The sequence below is a fragment of the Odocoileus virginianus genome, chromosome 11 (genome assembly GCF_023699985.2).
Source record: "Odocoileus virginianus isolate 20LAN1187 ecotype Illinois chromosome 11, Ovbor_1.2, whole genome shotgun sequence".
NCBI classification, from domain to species: Eukaryota; Metazoa; Chordata; class Mammalia; order Artiodactyla; family Cervidae; genus Odocoileus; species Odocoileus virginianus.
In genome coordinates this window covers 600,035-621,638 of record NC_069684.1, presented here as the reverse complement: position 1 = coordinate 621,638, position 21,604 = coordinate 600,035, and the positions used below count along the sequence as shown (strand labels likewise).

Sequence of the window (21,604 nt, the reverse complement as noted above, 5' to 3'; positions counted from 1 at the left end):
CCAACTCACAGGGTGTGCAGCCCAGGCAGGTGCCGGAATGCCGACCGCCCCACGAACTGGATTGGGTTGTCATAGAAGTGTCTGTAGGACAGACGAGACCTTCGCTGCCCTCCCAGCAGGCGAGGCACATGTCCGTTCCCCCCGCCCGCCCTGTCACCCCCAAGACAAGGACCAGCACATGGGGAGCCCCCCATCCCGCCAGCCAACCACGCCCTCCCCCAAGAGGAGCAAGGGCTCACATGGTCTGCAGCAGAGGGTTCCCCAGGAAGGCCTTCTCCGGGATGGCCTTGATGTTGTTGTTATGGAAACCCCTGGGGGATAACACAGGCATCAGGGGGGCCCCACGATGCTGTCCGACAGCCAGACAGGAAGGCTGGGGCCAGAGGGATGCAGCCAGGGCCCCCGGGACTCCCCTCCCAGCTCTGCCACCCTTGGGAAGGCGAGCCAGTGTGCTGGGGGTGGGGGTGAGGGCGGAGAGGAGCAGGCCCTGACCTCCCGGAGGGCGCGTGGGGGAGTGGAGAGACAGGGGCTCCCGGAAGAGACGTGGGCCCCAAGGGGAGGCGGGCTTGGTCTCAAGGCCCTGAATGGAGGTGGGTGGCAGGCCCAGGGGGACGCCCGGAGCTGAGAAGGAGAAATGGCGGGTGGAGTGCCCATTGAGAGCCGGGCTCGGGGAGCTGGGAACGGCGGGTCTGGCGTCGGGGAGAACCATCCAAAGTCAACGCTGGACTGGGACGCCAGGTCCTCTCTGAGCTGCTCTGACACCCTCAGTCACTAAACTGCCCCCGCCAGCACCCGCCTGCCCACCAGGTTCGTGCAGGGCCCCGCGTGAGTCCACTCCTCCCAGGTCTCATCACCCACATCTCGGCCAGGGGTGTGCCAAGCCCTGAGGGCCAGAGAGGTTCAAGCCCCGTCCTCAGGCCACCGTGGACAGACGGACAGAAGGACGGACACACACCCGGGCTGCTGCTCCTGCTGCCCCGGCCTGCACACCCTGGTGCCCCACGCCCTCCACTGAGCAGGGTCCCTCGTCTGGGGCTCCAGGGCCCCAAGGACAGGCAGCCGTTCCCCCGGGACCCCCGCCAGCGTCCAGGCCAGGGGAGGGTAGTGTGGGCCTGGCGCTCAAGGTCACGGGCGGACACGGGGCAGACCCTGCGTGGCCTGGGGGCTCGGGCTCCGGTTCCAAACTTCCGCTGCCTGAAGTGGCCGCACGCAGACCCCGGCCCGCTGCCCGGCGGCCGCTCCCCACAGAGGCTGTCCACCCCTCTGGGCCGCCCCTCTGCCCGGCCACCTCCTGTTGGCCTTTCCGCCTCTGTTCTCCCTCCCCCATCACCTCCTGGCCCCATGCACCCTCCAAGGCTGACCTCAGACCCATCAGCCTGCAGTGCTCTCTGGACACCCACACCGTCATCGCTAAGACAGTCCAGGGCTGGACCTACAGGCCGGCCCTGAGCCGCCCCGTCCTGCCCCGAGCACACTTCGACCGCCTCACCCCAGTGTGCATCCTGCAGGTGCCGAGCAACCCATCTGAGAACAGGACAAGTTGGGGCTGGGGAGGGGCCCCAAGGCACAAAAGAGGCCCGCTCTTGGGCCTTTCCAGGCGGGGCCAGCCTCGCTCTCCCAGGCCGGAAGGGCCCAGCTCCCCTGAGGCCCAGCCGGAGACGCTCCAGGCCGAGCAGTGAGGCCTGTGACCTCTGACCTGGGGGGAGGGGGTCACGACCTTGGGAGGTGAGGGTGTGGGGGCCCTTGGACACAGAGGACACCCCAGACCCCATAGAGGAGCTTACAGTTCCTGCAGGCGGCCCAGCGTCCGGATGGCCATGGGGAACTCATGCAGCTGGTTGTAGTTCAGGTCTCTGGAAAGGAGGCAGGCGGTCACCGGAGGGCGGCGCCCAGGGGGCCGGGGCCCGGGAACCATGTGGGCTCTGGGTTGGCTGAAGGGAGGGCCTGCCTGGCCGCAGGTCCGTCTGCGGGAGCACCTCGGGGACAGTGGCGGCTAGGAGGGCCCGGGAGCAGGGGCAGGTTAACACTGTGGCTGCTGGGGTCGGGGGGGAACCCTGGACGCCCCCGGGCCCACCCCAGGCCCACACCTCGGCCTCCCCAGGAAGGCGCTCACCCACGAGGGGAGCCCGGCTGGCCTGCTGCCCTCCGCCAGATGACGACCTCAAGGAGGGGGCTGCCGATGGCCAGCACACAGGCCCCCGGCCCCCGAAGCCCAAGTGGACACCCCACTGTGGGGCGATGGGCACAGGGGTCCCCAAGAAATCACAAGCATCGTTCACACTACGGAGCAGAGCTCTGGGGGACGTCCATGAGGCAGTAACGACGAGACACGCTGCGCGCCTTTCCTCCTGAGACATGCTAACATCTGACAGAAACATTCCCTCCCAACTGGAATGAAAGTTCCTGAGAGCACACGCTTTGATCTTTTCTAATTGAAACTCCGGAAGGGCCCTGGCATAGAGCAGCGCCCAGCAGCCCTGTCGCCTCCACAAGTGAGTCAGGGAAATGTCGAGACGACATGACTGATGGGAGACACGGATGGACCGCCCGGAGGTGCCACGCTGGGGTCAAGAGGCACCAGCCTGCCCTGAGTGGTGGCCTCAGGCTGCTGGGGCAGAAGGCCGGGGCGGGTCCCTGGGGGCTTGAAGCCCAAGCCTCACACACTTCACCCGATGCCCGTCCCACGGCCAGACTGCACGGTGCCAGCTCTCTCGCCAGCCTCTGGTCAGGAATTTTGCCAGGAACGGCCTGACAGTGGGAAAGACACGTGGTAAAAGGCATGTAAACTAAATGGCTATTTTTGCAGAAAAATGTGGGAGAATAAAAGTGGTGCAAATGTCTGAAAGAATTCTGCAAACCACACGCCAAAGAGGCAACCTGAACGTTCCCATCTGGACATCTACGCAGCTTTGAGAAGCTGGGTAACTGCCAAGCCCTGCTTCATCTGGGGCCGCAGGGACACTGCCTCTGGTCTAACGGCGCAGGAACACCCCTACCAGCCCTGTGCCCCCCGAGGAACCAGCTCGGGGCGGAGGGCGTTTGCTGCCGGCCCCAGACACACGGACTCCCACCCGGGGGGAGTGGGCTGCAACGAGGTGGGCGGGAAGCACCGTCTAGACCGCGGGCCGAGCAGCTGCGGCCAGATGTGGTGGGTCCCGCCAGCCCAGGTGCCAGCCTGTGCGGAGGGAGCTGCAGGCGGCGGGGGTGTGGGCCCCACGGGGACGGGCGCCCAACCAGGTGCAGGCACAGACGTATCTTTGGGGCAGACAGATGGGTCTGCAGGCTCCACGGGTCACAGCCCCGGACCAGGTGAGGGCGCAGGCTGGACCTCAGGCCAAGCGCGGTCTGTGGGGGGGGGGGTGGGTGGGCGGCTGAGCAAACGGCAGTTTCCAGGGGAGGCGGGGGGATGCTTGCTCTCAGGCCTGGAGTTCCTCCCTGCTCAACAATGTCCCCGGACACCCTTGCCAGCTCTGAGCCGTCCCCCGAGGGTTCGTAGGCACTGCTCCCGTTACCCCACATTACGGCCGAGGGGAGGCAGCACAGGCGTTGGAGAAGGTTCCAGGCCACACCCAGCGTGACCCGGCCGTGGCAGGGACTGCTCCACCCCCTCCAACACCCCCTACCCCATCCCGTCTGCAGCCACACTGTCGGTGCCGCAGCCACCAGCCCCGTCGGCCACGTGAGTGTGTGACATGTGCATAACGCTCAAGGTTGAGTTCTCGGCGTCACGGGCCACACTCCAACCGCGCAGTCACGAGTGCGGCTGCTGGCCACCATCTCAGCGGCCCAGACAGAACCTTCCCACGGCCACAGGAAGTTCGGTCCCACGTTGCCATCCTTGGTGACGGGAGGCATGGCCGGGATCTCGTGGTTCCCGGCTCCCCGCGGTCGGCGTGGCCACAGAGTTGGTCCTCCCCACAGAACCAGGAGAGCAGGGCTTACAAAGCACCCAGTCTGCCCACTGTGGCCTCCCCACCTTCCACCAGCTGGAGGCCAAGTGCCAGAGCCCTGGGCGCGCCCAGGCCCCCACGCGACCATGTGGAGCAGGGCCACCTGCCGAGGAGACGTGCCCCTACCCCCTCACCCCACCCTGGCAAGGACACAGTCCAGGAATAAACTCCTCCCATGTAGAGCCACACCCTGGGCCGTGGTCTCCTGGTAACCACACGGGCCCTGCGCTGACCCGGCGTCACACCAGGGCTTGCCTGGAGTCTGGGGCCCACCCGCCCGGGCTGTTGCTGCTATTCACCCACCAAATCGCGTCCAACTCTCTGCAACCCCAGGGACCGTAGCACACCAGGCTCCCCTGCCCTTCACTGTCCCCTGGAGTTTGTTCAAACCCATGTCCACTGAGTCGGTGAGGCCATCCAGCCATCTCCTCCTCTGCTGCCCCCTTCTCCTGCCTTCAGTCTTCCCCAGCTTCAGGGTCTTTTCCACTGAGTCAGCTCTTCGCATCAGGTGGTCAAAGTATTGGACCTTCAGCTTCAGCATCAGTCCTTCCAGTGACTATTCAGAACTGACTTCCTTTAGGATGGACTGGTTGGATCTCCTTGCAGTCCAAGGGACTCTCAAAAGTCTTCTCCACAACCACAGTTCAAAAGCATCAATTCTCCCAGAGAGCGCGGCATGCACCCTTTTCCTTCTCACTGGGCGCCTGGCAGGTCCAGGGACTGGTCCGAGCTCAGGCAGCGGGCACTGGCTGGAGTGACGCGTCAGAAAGCCAGAGGCTTCGGGCCTACCATCATTTACCAACTACAGAAACTGGGCAACTTGCCCTGAATGTCTGGATGGACCTGGTCTGGAAAGTGGAGGTGCAGGACTCCGGGGTACTCTGACCCCGGATCTCCTGAGGGGCCGGCACCCTCACTGTGGGAGCAGAAAGGAGGCGTGAGCGCAGGACGGCGATTGTGCCTGCTGCCTGCAGCCGGGGTTCCCTGCAGGCTCTGCACAACAAGGCGGCCTCGGGGAGCCAGGGGCCCGTTCCCACAGTCCAGCCCGTGCGATCAGACCCCCAGGCAGGCAAGGCCTGCGCCCCTGCCCCAGCCGGCGGGCTTCGTGCTGCAGCAGGAGGGTGGGCGGGCAGCCCCGGCCCCCACCCCGCCCTGGTCGCCTGGTGCTGCTGTTCTGGCAAAAAAGAGAGTGTGTCCGTGTTCACCGCACTCGTTCAGGGGGGGAATCCAGGGCCACAGCGCAGGGGGCGCCTGCTCTGACGCCCCAGCTGGCAGAGGGAGGGAGACCCGGGTGGGCCGTGGACTCAGGCCATCTGGCCTCCAGAGCAGAGGTCACAACAGAAGCAAGGTGGCCACGGGGTGCCCGCGCAGCGCTGGAGCCACACGGCCTGCTGCGTGTCTGTGTGTGCGTGTGCGTCTGGGCGCCTGGCCCTCCTCCCTGGGTGGAAGAGCCGGGGGCCGCTCTCTCTCTGGAGAGGAGCCCACAGCTGGAGCCAGGAGGCTGCGGTGAGAGGGTCTGGGTGGCGGAGCCTCGACCCCGCAGAGAGCCGCGCACAGACGCCCAGGGCGACCGCAGGGCTGCGGAGCGGGCCAGGGCACAGCAGCTCAGGGTCTGCCTTCCTCTCCTCCCGCCTCCAGCCTGCCAGCCCCACCCTCACGCCTGGCTGTCCGGCGGCCCCCCGACCGGCACTCTGGGCAACTGAGGACAAGAACACACCCTCCTCTTCAACGGGAGAACAAGAGCTGGAAAAAGAACTCAGTCTTCAGCGGTGGGGCGGGAGGGTGCTGAGATCACGGCTGGCGTGGGGTGCAGGAGTGCTGGTCCCCGGGGGTGCCAGCTCCATCAGCGCCCCCACGGCTCTCCAGTCCACGTGCCGCCGGGCGGGTCGGCGTCACTGCGGGTGAGACACTGAAGGCCGGACCCCACAGCCGGAAGCTGGGTGCGACCCCCAGAGAGGCCGAGGCCGGGCTGCAGGCCTGGCTGCCGGGCGGTCCTGCCCCCGCAGTGGGTCCCTCAGCCAGGCAATGCCCTCCGCAGAGCAGGCGCAGGCCCCGGGTCTGTGCGGCAGGCTGGCTCTGTGGCAGATGAAAGGCAGGCAGGCACCACCCATGGCTCCAAAGCCCAGCCAGGCCGGTCAAGCCCAACGCCCCACACTGCCATCCAGGCTCGTTGAGAAAGAACCAGGTCGCTGCCCCGACAGTGAAGAAACCACCGCTAGTTGGCTTTTGAGAGGTGCCAACCCATACCCAGCACTGCCCCATCCCCAGGCAACTTCCCAGCAGAGCTCCCCGCCCACCCGCAGGCCAGGCAGACACGGGCCTCCCCTGACGCGGGCACCTCACAGCTCCAACCCTGTCCCCCGCTCGGGTCCCCGAGGGAGGGTGCTGTGGCCACAGTCTTCAGGGGTGCTGGCCGCCCCCACTGCCCAGGGGCACACAGTGGGCAGTTCACACGGGGCCCAGAGACAGGGGACCAGCCGGCGACCTGGGTGTGTTTTCTTGGTCAACTCCCGAGGTCTGCTCTGCCCACAGACAATAAGTCCAGGACCAGCTCTGCAGACGCCCACAGCCCAGCATGGCAACCAAGGGGCCTAGACCGTGCTGGTCAACTGTCTGCCTGCCCCTGGCGGCCGACCGGGCAAGGCCGGCTCTCCTGATCCCAGGCTGGGGCACCGGCCCTCCCGGGAGGAAGGCTGGGGGTGGGCAGCCCCGCGCTTCAGCCCTGCGGCCCATCCACTCCCCCGCGGCCCAGGCTGGCTGGTCCCAGGCACTGTCTCCTCTGCTGCCTGGATGCAGGAAAGCCCTCGCCTCAGGAACGAGGCTCCGTGTGTGTGTGGCGGGGGGGTGGTCGGGGGGCGAGAAGAATGGCCTGTGAGTCAGGTCACTCTCGCTGACCTCCCAGGCCTGGCCCCCCGCCGTGGGTGGCTCATGCACAGCCCTCCCAGGAGCCTTGGGGTGGAAGGACCGCAGAGGAGGCGTCGAGGGCGTGGGCACGCTCTGGGCGGAGCTGCTGCAGGACGTGACGGGTCACACGGCCTTCCCAGAGCCCACAGCTCTGTCCGCAGCGCCCTCCCACGGGGACGCCTCCCCAAGCCTTCCATCTCCAGGTTCGGGGCCCTCATTCTTCCTGCTTCTCCTCAAAGCCCATGTCCATCTCCGATCTCATGGGTTTCGGTCTCCCTGTGGGCACAGCCCCTCCCCCAGGAAGGGGGGGGTCCTCTGAGAGGGACCCTCCGGGGAAAGCCCACCCCCCATTGGGACTCGGGCCCATCCCAGCACTCACAGGGTCTCCAGGTTCTGCAGCCCCTCGAAGCTGTGCGCCCCCAGGTGCTGGATGCGGTTGTTATGGAGATGCCTGTGTGGGAGGAGAGCTGCGTCAGGGGCCGGACCTAGGGCCGCGTGGCGGGGGGGCGGGGGACAGACGCTCTCAAGCGTGAACAGCCACCCAGCAGCGCAGCCTGTCTCCAGGGACAAATCAGGCTGGGCTGGCCTTCCAAAGCCAAGTCTCCAAGGCTGGAGCGACCGTGGGCTACACCGTGTCCGCTTCCTATCAAAGGAAAAAGCCAGAGGCGTGGCTTCGGGTGGGGGGTAGTGAGTCTGGGAGAGACTCCCATGGTCAAGAGCAAATAGAAAGCAAACGACAGCATGTTCTCCCAATTCCTAATGGAAAAAGCGCGAGCATTAACCCAGAAACGGGCCCCCACCCCAGCCCAATGTCGTAATACGAGCGGCAGCACGGCAAAGACAGAAGTACAGAGCAGAGTCCGAGGCCGCGGAAACATGCCGGGGTCCTCAGCAGAAACCCAGCTGTGAAGAGAAGGTCCTGCGACTCCCCGGGGAGCCCCCGGAGCTGGAGAGAGGTGGGGTGTCCCCTTCCGGGGGGGGGGGCAGGGAAGGAGACGAAGTCTCCTCCGGAGCTGAGCCCAGGGGGACCTCTGTTGGGAGGGAACGCGCGCATCTCCCACAGCCTGACCCTAAAGAGGGAGCCCGCCTGCACACCACCCCACACACCAGGGCCCCGGGCACCTGTGGGCAGCTGACCCTCATTCACCCACGGTCCTGGCTACAGTCTGGGGGGAACTGGGGGGCCCTTGGCAATGCAGAGGTCCCAGGAGGAGCCTGGAAAAGATGTCAGCTGGCAACCGTGCGAACACACACCAGGAGACCAGGGGCCGAGGCCGCCGAGGCCCCAGCCTGCAGGAGACCGTCGTGGACGAGGGGCAGCAGGGCGCTCACCACAGCCCCTTCTGCCGCAAAACAAGCCCATGAAACACCCCAGAGACAGCATTTTAAATGGGGAGGGGGGTGGGAAAGGACGCTGTAGATCATGAATCGAGGACCAAAACTACATCATGAAAAACTAGTCGGTAAATCTGCAGCAAGGAGCAGCACAGGTGCTGCTGAGCGCAGGGCGTCAGAGAAAAAGCCTGAGCTAAAACCAGAAGCTGAGAGGTGAGCCACACGCGGGTGCTGAAGGCTCCGGGAGCCGGATCCAAACGGGAGACAAAAGGCGTATTCAAAAATGTGACCCAGGAGAAAACCCTCTAAAATAAAGAAGGGGATCCAGAGGTAAAAGCACACACTGTTTCAGGAAAGTTGGATGAAGAAGATCCCACAATGTGTCATAGTCTAGTGAAGCTATTCAAGTTCGAAGATTAAAAAACATCTTCGGGCAGGAAAAGGAAATCGTGAACAAGGGAGGGAATCAGACTGGCCTCCAAGACATTCAGAGAACAAGGTGGCAGATGTGGCGGGTAGGAACTGCGTGCTCCCTGCTCCTCCGTCAGGAGGCACCAGACCTTCCGCAGGGGGCTTCTGATTTGATGGGGGGAACACAGCCCTGTTTCCAGGAATTAGCCCTGGGCCTCCCCACTTCTTCCACTCTCAGCAAACTCCAGCCTTTCTCCCTGCCCACCCCCGTCCCCCTGAAGCTCGTCTCCAGCCTGCTCTGCCATCCTAGTGCCTCCTGCTTCTGCATGTCCAGCCTCAGGCCTGCAGACCACTGCTCCACCCCTGGCGTCCCGAGCACCTCTGGCAGCCCAGGCTCCTGGGACTTCTGGTCCAGAGGAAGAGATGAGACCCCTTCCAGGCCAGCACTGCAGTCCACTCAGGGCCCCTCAGGGCAGCCTGAGGCAGGCTCGGGGCTCGGGCTGAAGGGAAGCCGCTCTCGGCCAGCTGGTCACCCATGCCTCTGGCCTGACCCTCGAGCACCCGTCTTCCTCCTCCGTGCTTTCCTGCAGCTCAGCCCGGAGTCCTGGGCAACCTCCTCCAGCCCCCTTGCCCTGGACGGCCTCCAGCCACAGCAGCCCCTCCCCCACCAAGGCTGGAGGCAGGTGAAGAGGCGTCAGAGCCTCCAGGCCTTCTCTCTCTGCCTTGCTCAGCTGGCCCGGCTCTCCAGAGCTCTCCCCGCCGGGCCCCACCCCCCCAGAGAACTGACACCCTGGGCAGCTGAGCTCCTGCACCCCACTCCTCAACCAAACCCTGCCCCACCCCCAACTCTTCCTCAGGGCTGTGCGTCTGCCTCCACCCTCAGGCGGACGAGCCTCGCGTCTCCAGCCTCCCTGCCCCCATGTGTCCTTCACGTCACCCTCCTGGGGCCCCCCGCACTGGCAGGCCAGAGTCAAATGCGCTCCGAGGCCCCAGCTCACCCTCCAGCCTCCTCCCGGCCACACCTAACCACTCACTGCCGTGGCCTCACTGACACCTGCCGGGAGCCTGTCCCCTGCTCCTCACCCAGCCAGCTCTAAACCGTCCTTCCAGCCAGGACCGCTCCGCAGGCCCCCTTCCCCTGCCAGCTGCTCAGGCCTCCCCGCGCCCGGGCCGAGGCTGACTCAGCACCCAGTGCCCTTGTCCTGCACCCCTGGGCAGCATCGCTGTCTTCCCCGGTCCCCCCCGCCACGCCACCCGGCTCGGGGAGGCAGCCGGAGCTCCCTCCTGGCCTCTGCGGGCCCCAGAGGACGAGGCAAGTGCTCTGCTGCTCAGCAGTCAGGGGCCCACCGTGAGGAGCCCCTTGTTCCGGGAGTTCCGTCTTTCAGACGCTGATTCGCAGGGAGCGTCAGGACGTCACGGGGGTGTCACCAAAGCTGGCATCAGCACCCCGTCCTGCTCACCCTCTGCCAACCCCACTGCCACCCAGGGAGGACGGTGCGGCCGTCCCGACAGAGGGCATGGCTCAGGAGCGGCTCATCCGCGTCTCCCGTCTCCCAGGACAGAGACTCAGACAAGTTCATGCTGCTCCTCTCTCTCTCAGAAGGAACCAAGCCTTGTCCACTCCCTGGTTTGGAAAATCACACCAGATTCCAAGTGCAGAGGAGGCCTCATGCCCATTTAACAAAGTCTGGACATTTCTGTGGCAGTAAGTCTGTAACCCGGAGCAATGACACACGGTCTCCAAGCCCTTGGTAATTGCCCTATGAGCTCAGTAAGCATCCAGGGCAATTAGCCCGGAGCTAACCTGTGCCCACCGGAGAAGGCAACGGCACCCCACTCCAGTACTCTTGCCTGGAAAATCCCACGGATGGAGGAGCCTGGTGGGCTGCAGTCCATGGGGTCGCGAAGAGTCGGACACGACTAAGCGACTTCACTTTCACTTTTCGCTTTCATGCATTGGAGAAGGAAATGGCAACCCACTCCAGTTTTCTTGCCTGGAGAATCCCAGGGACGGCGGAGCCCGTGGACTGCCGTCTATCGGGTCGCACAGAGTCGGACACGACTGAAGCAACGTCGTAGCAGCAGCAGCAACCTGTGCCCACAGTTCCCGGGGGTCAGTGAACCCCAGGCCCCAGGCCCTGCCTGGCACAGTCCCCAGGGGTGCTCCCCCGACAGGGCTCTGCTCTCTGATTAAAGCGCTGGCTTTCCACTGCTTCTCCAGGCTGGCAGATGACGTGAATTTATCCCACCCCTGCACCAAAGCGCAACACTGCGCCCCGTCTCCGGATTCAAGAATGGAGGAAGTCATCCCAGCGTGCGCTTCCGAGTGCGGCACAGTTACCACATGTGCACAGAGCAGCGGAGAAAACAGCAGCCGAACCCGTTTCCAGCCTCTCAAAGCACTTACAGCGTCGCCCGGCCCCCTGACAGCCCCACGGGGTCAGCAGGAGATGGTCACCTCACTTTACAGCGGAAACCCCAGGGACACCGCTGAGAGCAAGGCCATCGGGGCCCCTGCCACGGCAGTGGCCAGCGGGCACTCACAGCACCACGAGGCTGGACAGGTTCCGGAAGGCGTAGTCGGGGACGCGGCCAATGCGGTTCAGGGCCAGGGTCACGGCCTGCAGGGCGCGCAGGTGGCCGAGGGCGCTGACGGGGATCTCGGTGAGCGCGTTGTCGTCCAGCCACAGGTGGCGGAGGGAGGTCAGCCCCTCGAAGCTCCTGTCCGGGACCAGGGAGATGAGGTTGGCATCCAGGCGCCTGCGGGAGGGGACAGGGAGAGTCTGGGCCGGGGCGGCGGGCCCCCGGGCTCCACAGCCTGGCTCCTCAGGTCCCGGGCCCCCTCCGCTCCAGCCCGAGGCCCTTTATGCCTTGCGTCCCTGTTGGTGACCCGGTGCTGGTCCACAGCCCTGGACCACAGTGCCCCTCATGCCCAGGCTTCCCGTCTGCACCACGGCTCCCCTGCTCTGAGGACACTGGCTCCCAGCCCCGTCCGTCCCGGGGCCAGGCCGGAAAGCAATGATGGTCTCCCACCAACCTGGGGAGAGCCCCACCCGTGGACGCGGCCAAGGAGAGGCCTTCCCAGAGCCGCAGGCCGGTCCCTGGCACCTGGCCCTGGCGCCCCAGTTCCCTGGCACCCCTGCTCCTGGGGCTCCCCGAGACCCCTGCCCCCCAGAATCCTTGTTCCCCGGGATCCTGGCCCCTGGGACCCCTGCCCCCCGGCTCAAGGGCCAGCTGTCAGATGGGGCTCCCTGCCTGGCTGCTGCCTATGGGGGCTGCCGGATGTTGGACAGGCAGACAGAATGAGGACCGCCTATCTGCCCACAGCAGAGCGTCCGAGAGGTGGAGGACCTCGGACGCGAGTTCAGGAAGACTCTGCCAGCTCAGCAGGACAAGGAGACAGGCCGTCCTGGCTTCTCAGGATTGCGCCCAGGCCTTTACCCCATGCCTTCTGGCCTGGGGCTTGGGCTGAAGCCCGGTCACGGAGCAGCTGGTCCCACGGGGTCGAGGCCAGCTGGCCAGCGGCCATGGATCTGCCTGTGGACTCTGCTGTCTTGACGGGCTTTGCACCGAGGCCTGGCCCTCCACGCGGGCGTGTGGCACCTGTGTCATGGAAACCCCGGCCCCCAACCACACAGCCCCGAAGGCCCCGCACGCTGGCCCCAAGGAAGACTGCAGTGCTGGGCAGTGGGGGGGCCTCTCTCCCAGCCCAGCAGCACATGCCCATGTGCCGGCGGCCAGAGGGTTCCGCCTGCTCTGGGCTGCTCACCAGTGCCCTCCCCATCCCTGGGGGAAACCCCAGGCCCACCAGCAGAGCTGTGTGTGAACAGGCCAACCCCGGGGCCTTGGATGGGAGGCCGAACTGACCAAGACAGGCCCTGAAGCCTGCAGCGGGAGAGACCTGCACACACATCTCGGCTGACCCGATGGCCACAAGCCCCTCAGTGAGGACCCCAGGCTCCTGCGGTCCCATGTGGCTACGGACCTGGGGGGGCACAGGCGGAAGCAGATTCTAAGACCCCGCCCAGGATGGCCTGGCTCAGAAGGCCTGCGGGGGGCCTGGAATCTGTCTCCAGCACAGGCGGGTGGGAAAGGGCTGGATGAGCCCCCGCCCTCCGCGTCAGTGGGAAGGCCAGGCTGATGGTCCCAGAGCAGAGTGACGGTCAGGCACATGGGCGGAGGGCCCCAGGAGAAGGGGATGCCACGCAGCGGCCTGCCGAACGAGGACAAATTAGCTAGTGAGGGGGACGGCAGAGAGAAGCCTGTGGGAGACAGAGCGAGCAGCCACGAGGGGCTTCAGGAAGGCGGGGGTGGGAGGGAGCAGGGCAGGGGCAGCTGGCGAGCCCAGAGGGGCCGGGGCTCAGGGGCCCGAGGGCAACGCTGTGGCAGGCAAACAGGAAGCCAGGAGGGCTTTACGCCGAGAAGGCTGTGGCCAGGATCCCGGGGGTGGGGGGAGGCCATTCCAGATGCGGATGTGTCACCAAAGGGACAGGCGTTCTGCACGAGCCCCTCACCCAGAAGCGGGGGTGGGCGCATCCTGGGAGCACGAGGGTGAGCTTGACCACTGCAGCGTCCGGTCCCCGCAGAGGCCCCTCCTGACAGCGGCCCTGCTGCCCTGCCCTGGGATGTCCATGCACCTCCAAGGGGCCAGCTCTGCAGGCTCCCTGGCCCAGGACCGTCACCCGGCGGTGCCGGGCGCCTTGGTCAGCCCCACACAGACAGGCCCTTCGCCTCGCCCCACCCCAGGGTCCACCAGAGACCCTCGCGGAGCAGGCCCCACGTGGCCTCACCTCCTCCCTGCCAGCGTTCAGGGCCCAGGGTACTGAGGGCGCCTCACTGAGTCCTGGGGCATTGTACGCATCAGGCATCTAATCCTCACTTGCAAGGTTCACATTTCCCAAAGGAGAAAAGCCAAGTACAGAGACGTTACGCACCTTGCCCGTCACACGTCCAGTAAGCGGCGCAGCTGGGGTGCCAGCCTGGCGGCGGCTCCCCAGGACACACCTCCAACCACTGTGCTCATCGCGGGCATGCAGCATGCACTCCCTGCCCCTTCGCCTCCCCGGCCTCGGCCCTGGCTCCTCACCCCGCCCCACGCCATCTCCTCACACAGCGCCTGCGGAGGAGGCTGGCCACGCCCGCCCCGCCGTCCCCTCCAGGGCATCAGTGGATGCCTCAGATCTTCCTCGGGCAGGTGGTCCGTGGATCGTCAGCTCAGCACCACCTGGGAGCTTGTCAGAAAGGCAGAGTCTGAGGCCCTGTCCCAGACTGGCAACTCAGCACCTCAATTCCAGCCTGACCCCAGGTCATCCACCCAGTGCTGAGCGCAGCGATGTCTGCTGACGCTCGGGTCCGCGGGAGGGACGCCGACGACGGGAGGGGAGCTTGAACAGCGAGCCAGGCGCCTCTTCCAGTGCTCACCCTTCACCCCAGGCCTGGGGCTCCAGGCCACCCTCCAGGGAGAGTCCCCCACACCTCCAGGCTGAGTCCCCACACCTCCAGGCCGCGCGGCTCACAGCCAGCAGGGGAGCCGCCCCCCAGCCTGGGGACCTGGGCACACCTTGCTGCTAGGTGTGTGTGCACCTGTGACTCACTCAGATGCTCGCTCCACGCTATGGAGGCTCTCCTCTACCTCACTCCACCCACAGAGACCCCGACAGAGGCCCCTCACACCCTGGGGAGACCCTGGGGGGCAGCACCTCAGTCCCAGCTTTCCCGGAGACTGGGCAGAGAGCAGACCCCTGAGTCTCCCCAGATCACAGCCTATACCAAGGGCCTTAAGGAAAGGTGGGACATAGGCTGGGACAGAGGGGCGGGGTGTTACGGGTGAGGGCTGCAGGGAGGACACAGGGCCAGCTTGGGCCAGAAGTGGGCGCAGACCTCAGACAGCTCAGCTCAAATCCAAAGGTCCAGAGGCTGCAGGACGGGGGTGGCCGAGTGCGGCTGGAGCCTGGCTCTCAGGCTCTGCCTCTCAGGGGCATCTGGGCCCCCCAGGCGGAGATGCGCCCCCTCCATGACAACCAGGACCCCAAGATGTCACTGCTCCCACTTACAAGCCCTTGTCCTGGGCCCAGTCAGTGGGAATACTTCTTAGAGTACGTAAGTCCCACACAGTGTCTGTACTTTACGTGGCAGGTCTCCCCGGGGTCCTGTGAGCAGACACATCCAGGCACACATCCCTCATTCAACCTCTGGGCGGGTCTCCTCAGCCAACTAGTTTGACCGCTACCCACCTGAGACTGTTTTGAGATGAAATGCACACAAAGCGTTTCCTGAATATGGGGCTTCCCTGAGAATTCAGCTGGTAAAGAATCTGCCTGCAATGCAGGAGACTCCAGTTCAATTTCTGGGTCAGGAAGATCCCGTGGAGAAGGGATAGGCTACCCACTCCAGTATTCCCGGGCTTCCCTTGTGGCTCAGCTGGTAAAGAATCTGCCCCCAATGCAGGAGACCTGGGTTCGATCCCTGGGTTGGGAAGATCCCCTGGAGAAGGGAAAGGCTACCCACTCCAGTATTTTGCCCTGGAGAATCCCATGGACCGTATAGTCCACGGGGTTGCAAAGAGTCGGACACAACTGAGCAACTCTCACTTCACTTCGCACACATTGCACAGCTCAGAGGCTAACCCCAGCACCCCTTCCTTCTAACAAGGAGGACATCCAGAGGGGCTGGGGACACCAGGGGGGAGCGGGGACCCCAGGGAGGAGCCGGGGACTTCAAGGAGGAGTGGGGGACCCCAGAGAGGGGCCGGGCACCTGGCAACTGCAGGTCCTCCAGGTGGTTTTGGCCGTGAGGACAAACACCGTCTTCACGGAGACCCCAGCCAGGAGCCAGGGGCAGCCGAGGAGGTTGAGGGCCAGGCTCCAGGTGGCCGTCCTCGACCTGACTCACCCACAGCCCCCAGAAGAGCAGGTGGAGACTCAGGTCCTGCTCCCTCGGAGCTGAAGGAGCCGCCAGCCCCGCTTCTCGTGCCCGAGGGGCCCAGAGCCCAGAGGAGGAGAGGGAGCTGCCCAAAGCAGGTGAGTGGTGGTGCTGGACTCACACTCAGCGCCTCTCCACAGCCTGGCTCCCTGAGCCAGGGGCCACAGCCCCCTGGGAACCAGAGTCCTTGCGGCCCACAGAGCCCCAGACTGACCGCACAGACCCTCTGGAATGTCCTACTCTGAGCCTCCCTGCATCCTCCCAGATCTATCAGACAAGGACGGAGGGACAGAGCAGGCATCCTAGTGGACCACCAGCTCTCATGCTGGTCACTGGAGATCCGTTCAAAAGGCTGAGGCCCGCTGCCTGCTCCCCAAGCTGTGAGCACGGGCTGGCACGACCCAGGGAGGGCAGAGGGCGGAGGGCGGCAGGGCAGGCCCCGGCCCACGCTGCTCCAGGGCGCAGGGCCTCTCCCGCTCCGAGGCAGGCACGCGGAGGAGAGGACGCAGGGCTGCAGGACAGGAGCGGACACTGGCTGAAGCCGGCGACCCTGAGAGCAGCCTGGCCCTCCTCCAGCCTCTCCTCCAGTCAGTGCTCCCAGGGCTCCCCCGGGGCTGCCCTGCGCCCTGAGCAGCGCCCCAGCCCGGCCAGCCAGGCAGGGCCCTTCCCGGGCCTGCCCCGGCCACGCCCACGGAGCAGCCCCTGCGGGTAGCCGCCTCCCCCCCACACACAGCCCTCCAGCCGCACACACAGAAGGCGGGCGGGGAGCCACCAGTGGGACACCCACGAGCGTCCTGCTCCGAGCCCGGATTCCTCCACCCCGCAGCCGTCCTGACTCAGGGGCGCGGGAGGCCCTGAGCACAGGGACTCTTCCCGGGCACCGGACTGCTGACTCCGCGCCTGCGGCCAGACCAAGGGCAGCCTCTTCGCTGGAGGCCCCTGGGCCCAGCCCCGCACCCACGGCCCGTGGGGCCTACACAGGCCTCGCCGAGAAAGAGAGGGCAGAGCAGGGAGGCACTGGGGAGGTCCTCACAGTGGGGAAAGAAAGCAGCCGCTTTGGAGCAGCGACCCCGTGCCCGAGGTGGTGTCGGCAGCGGCGGGGGCTTGGGGACAGGCTGGCACCGGCTGGGCGGCGAGGACATGCCCGGGCCACCCTCGTCAGCACCGCAGGCAGCACCAGCCTCTGCAGGAGGGTGTGCGGCTCCCGGGGGATCAGGCTTGGGAGGAGGGCATGCAGCTCCAGGCAGGGCAGGCTTGAGAGGAGGGCTGGCCCACCTGGGACCAAGCAGACATGGCCAGCTCATGCCGAGGTGCCCCTGCACACACTGACCCCCTCCCCATGCCCTGGGAGACCGCAGCCTGCCCCCTGAAGGCCTCTCTGCTCTCACTGGGCTCCCACAAAGCCACTGGCATGCCCCCACTAAGCACCAGGCCCCCCAAAGGCCCCTCATCTCTGTTCAGTCACTGAGTATCGCCCCTTAGTCCTCAGCTCAGTCAGGCTGGATTAAACAGCCTGGTGCCCCGACTGAACCCACTAAGTGCTCTCAGGCTCTGAGTGCCGGGCCGCCCTGGGCTCAGGACACAGCCCGTCTCTGGAGAAGCTCCTGGACTGTCTGTCCTTTAATCCGCAACACAAGACCTCGGCCATCGCCAGGCAGGCCAGCCTTTCACACACACCCTCCTACTGAACGCCCACCCAGACCGCTGAAGGAGTGTCTGCCTCCTCGCCTGCAGCAGTCTGTGGCTCCAAACCCACAGCTGGGACTTAAACAAGTGTGTGGGAAACGCTCTGCAGCTGGGGCCTGCCCTCTGCCCGCGGGAAGCCCAGGAAGGCCTCACGGAGGAGGTGACATCTGAGCTGGTTCCCAGGGCAGGGGTCTCCTGAGGGGCAGTGCTGGAGGAGGGCGGGAGGAGCAAGCCCGAGGCAGGAAGGGGGTCAGGCACCCAGTCTAAGTCTGGGGGGCGAGAGAAGGGCCTGGGGGTGAGGCGGTGGGTCCCCGGTGACTCTGCAGGGGCGGGGTGAAGGCAGGAGGTGGGGCCCCAGAGCAGAAGCCAAGGGCCCCCGAAGAGAAGGCTCCTGAGGGGCAGAGGGTGGTCAGGGGACAGGGGCGGGGAACCGAGGAACAGCGAGCACTTCCTGAGGCTCCCAGCAGGGCGCCCCCATACCCGCCCCCCCACACACGGCGCACGCACACACGCGCGCACACACACACACGGCACAAAGACACACACGCACGCACACACACGGCACACAGACACACACGCACACGCACGCACACACACGCACACACACACAGCACACACACGCACGCATGCACACACACGGCACACACATGCACGCACACACACAGCACACACACACACGGCACACACACACACGGGACACACGGCACACACACACACGGCACACACACACGCGGCGCACACACACGGCACACACACATGGGACACACACACAGCACACACACACACGGGACACACACACGGCACACACACACAGGCACACACACACACAGCACACACACACACGGCACACACACACGGCACACACACACACAGCACACACACACACAGCACACACACACATGACACACACACGGCACACACACACACAGCACACACACACGGCACACACACACACGGCACACACACACGGCACACACACACGGGATACACACACACGGGACACACGCACGCACAAACACACGGCACACACACAGCACACACACACGGGACACACACGGCACACACACACGGCACACACACACACGGCACACACACACGGCACACACACACACGGCACACACACACACGGCACACACACACGGAACACACACAGCACACACACACACGCACACGCACGGCACACACACACACGGGACACACACACACACGCGGTGCACACACACGGCACACACACACACGGCACACACACACGGGACACACACACAGGACACACACACACGGCACACACACACGGGACACACACACGGGACACACACACATGGCACACACACACGGCACACACACACGGCACACACACACGGGACACACACACATGGCACACACACACACGGGACACACACACACACGGCACACACACACGGCACACACACACGGCACACACACACGGCACACACACACACGGCACACACACACACGGCACACACACACGGCACACACACACGGCATACACACACGGCACACACACACACGGCACACACACACGGGATACACACACACGGGACATACACGCACGCGCACACACACGGGACACACACACGGCACACACAGCACACACACACACATGCACACGCACGGCACACACACACACGGGACACACGGCACACACACACACGGGACACACACACGCGGTGCACACACACGGCACACACACACAGGGCATACACACACGGCACACACACACACGGCATACACACACGGCACACACACACACGGCACACACACACACGGGACACACACACGGCACACACACACGGCACACACACAGCACACACACACACACGCACACGCATGCACACACACACGGGACACACACACACGGGACACACACACATGCGGTGCACACACACGGCACACACACACACGGGACACACACACGGGACACACACACAGCACACACACACGGCACACACACACGGCACACACACACACACGGCACACACACATGGGACACACACACGGTGCACACACACACACGGCACACACGCACACACGGCACACACACACGGGACACACACACGGCACACACACACACAGCACAGACACACACGGCACACACACGGCACACACACACACAGCACACACACGGCACACACACACACGGCACACACACACGCACACACGCACGCACACACACGGGATACACACACACGGCACACACGGGACACACACACGGCACACACACAGCACACACACACACGGCACACACACACGGAACACACACAGCACACATACACGGCACACACACACACGGCACACACATATGGGATACAAACACACGGCACACACACGGCACACACACATGGGATACACACACGGCACAAACACACGGGACACACACACGGCACACACACACGGCACACACACACACACGGCACACACACACACACGGTGCACACACACAGCACACACACACACGGCACGCACACATGGGACACACACACGGGACACACACACAGCACACACACACACGGGACACACACACACGGCACACACACGGGACACACACACGGCACACACACACAGCACACACACACATGGCACACACACACACGGCATACACACACGGCACACACACACACGGCACACACACACGGGACACACACACGGCGCACACACACAGCACACACATGCACACGCATGGCACACACACACGGAACACACGGGACACACACACACGGGACACACACACACGCGGTGGACACACACGGCACACACACACATGGCACACACACACAGCACACACACACGGGACACACACACACACGGCACACACACACGGCACACACACACGGCACACACACACAGCATACACACACGGCACACACACACACGGGACACACACACGGCACACACACACACAGCACACACACACACGGCACACACACGGCACACACACACACGGCATACACACCTGGCACGCACACACAGCATACACACACGGCACGCACACACACGGCACACACACACACGGGACACACACACGGCACACACACACGGCACACACATGGCACACACACACGGGACACACGGCACACACACACACAGGACACACACACACGCAGCGCACACACTCGGCACACACACACACGGCACACACACACGGGACACACACACGGCACACACACAGCACACAGACACAGCACACACACACGCACACACTCGCACGCACACACACACACACGGGACACACGGCACACACACACGGCACACACACACGCACACACACGGCACACCACACACACAGCACACACACACACGGCACACACACACGGCACACACACACACGGCACACACACACGGCACACACACACGGCACACACACACGCACACACACGGCACACACACACGCATACACACACACGCATACACACACACGCATACACACGCGCACACACACGCACACACACGCACACACACACGGCACACACACACACGGCACACACACACGGGACACACACACGGCACACACACAGCACACAGACACAGCACACACACACGCACACACTCGCACGCACACACACACACACACACGGGACACACGGCACACACACACGGCACACACACACGCACACACACACGGCACACACACACACGGCACACACACACGCACACACACACGGCACACACACACACACGGCACACACACACGCACACACACACGGCACACACACACACGGCACACACACACGCACACACACACGGCACACACACACGCACACACACACGCACACACACACACGGCACACACACACGCACACACACACGGCACACACACACACACGGCACACACACACGCACACACACACGGCACACACACACGCACACACACACGGCACACACACACGCACACACACACGCACACACACACACGCGCACACACACGCGCACACACACGCGCACACACACGCACACACACGCACACACACACGGCACACACACACACGCACACACACACGCACACACACACGGCACACACACACACACGCACACACACGCACACACACACGGCACACACACACGGCACACACACGCGCACACACACACACGGCACACACACACGGCACACACACGCGCACACACACACACGGCACACACACACGCACACACACACAGCACACACACACACAGCACACACACGCACACACACACGGCACACACACACACGGCACACACACACGCACACACACACGGCACACACACACGCACACACACGCGCACACACACACATCTGCCTGGGAGGAGCCACTGAGCCTCGAGTCCAGGGGAGGGTACCCCAGACTGTTCCCAGGGTTCCCTCTGAGCCAGCACCAAAGGCGAGGCGGCGAAGTGCTCCCAGG

The 21,604-nt window shown here is 64.7% G+C and overlaps 1 protein-coding gene across 2 annotated transcripts in view; it reads right to left on the bottom strand.

Moving 5' to 3' along the window:
• Positions 1–21,604, bottom strand: part of LGR6 (leucine rich repeat containing G protein-coupled receptor 6) — a 75,907-nt gene that overhangs the window by 14,223 nt on the left and 40,080 nt on the right. For both annotated transcript variants that reach the window (XM_020881977.2, XM_070473793.1), the window contains exons 5-9: positions 11,145–11,360; positions 7,234–7,305; positions 1,785–1,853; positions 240–311; positions 10–81 (exon numbers count right to left, since the gene is read on the bottom strand). In XM_020881977.2, coding sequence (XP_020737636.2) covers positions 10–81; positions 240–311; positions 1,785–1,853; positions 7,234–7,305; positions 11,145–11,360 — 501 coding nt within the window. The remainder of the gene's footprint in view (positions 1–9; positions 82–239; positions 312–1,784; positions 1,854–7,233; positions 7,306–11,144; positions 11,361–21,604) is intronic.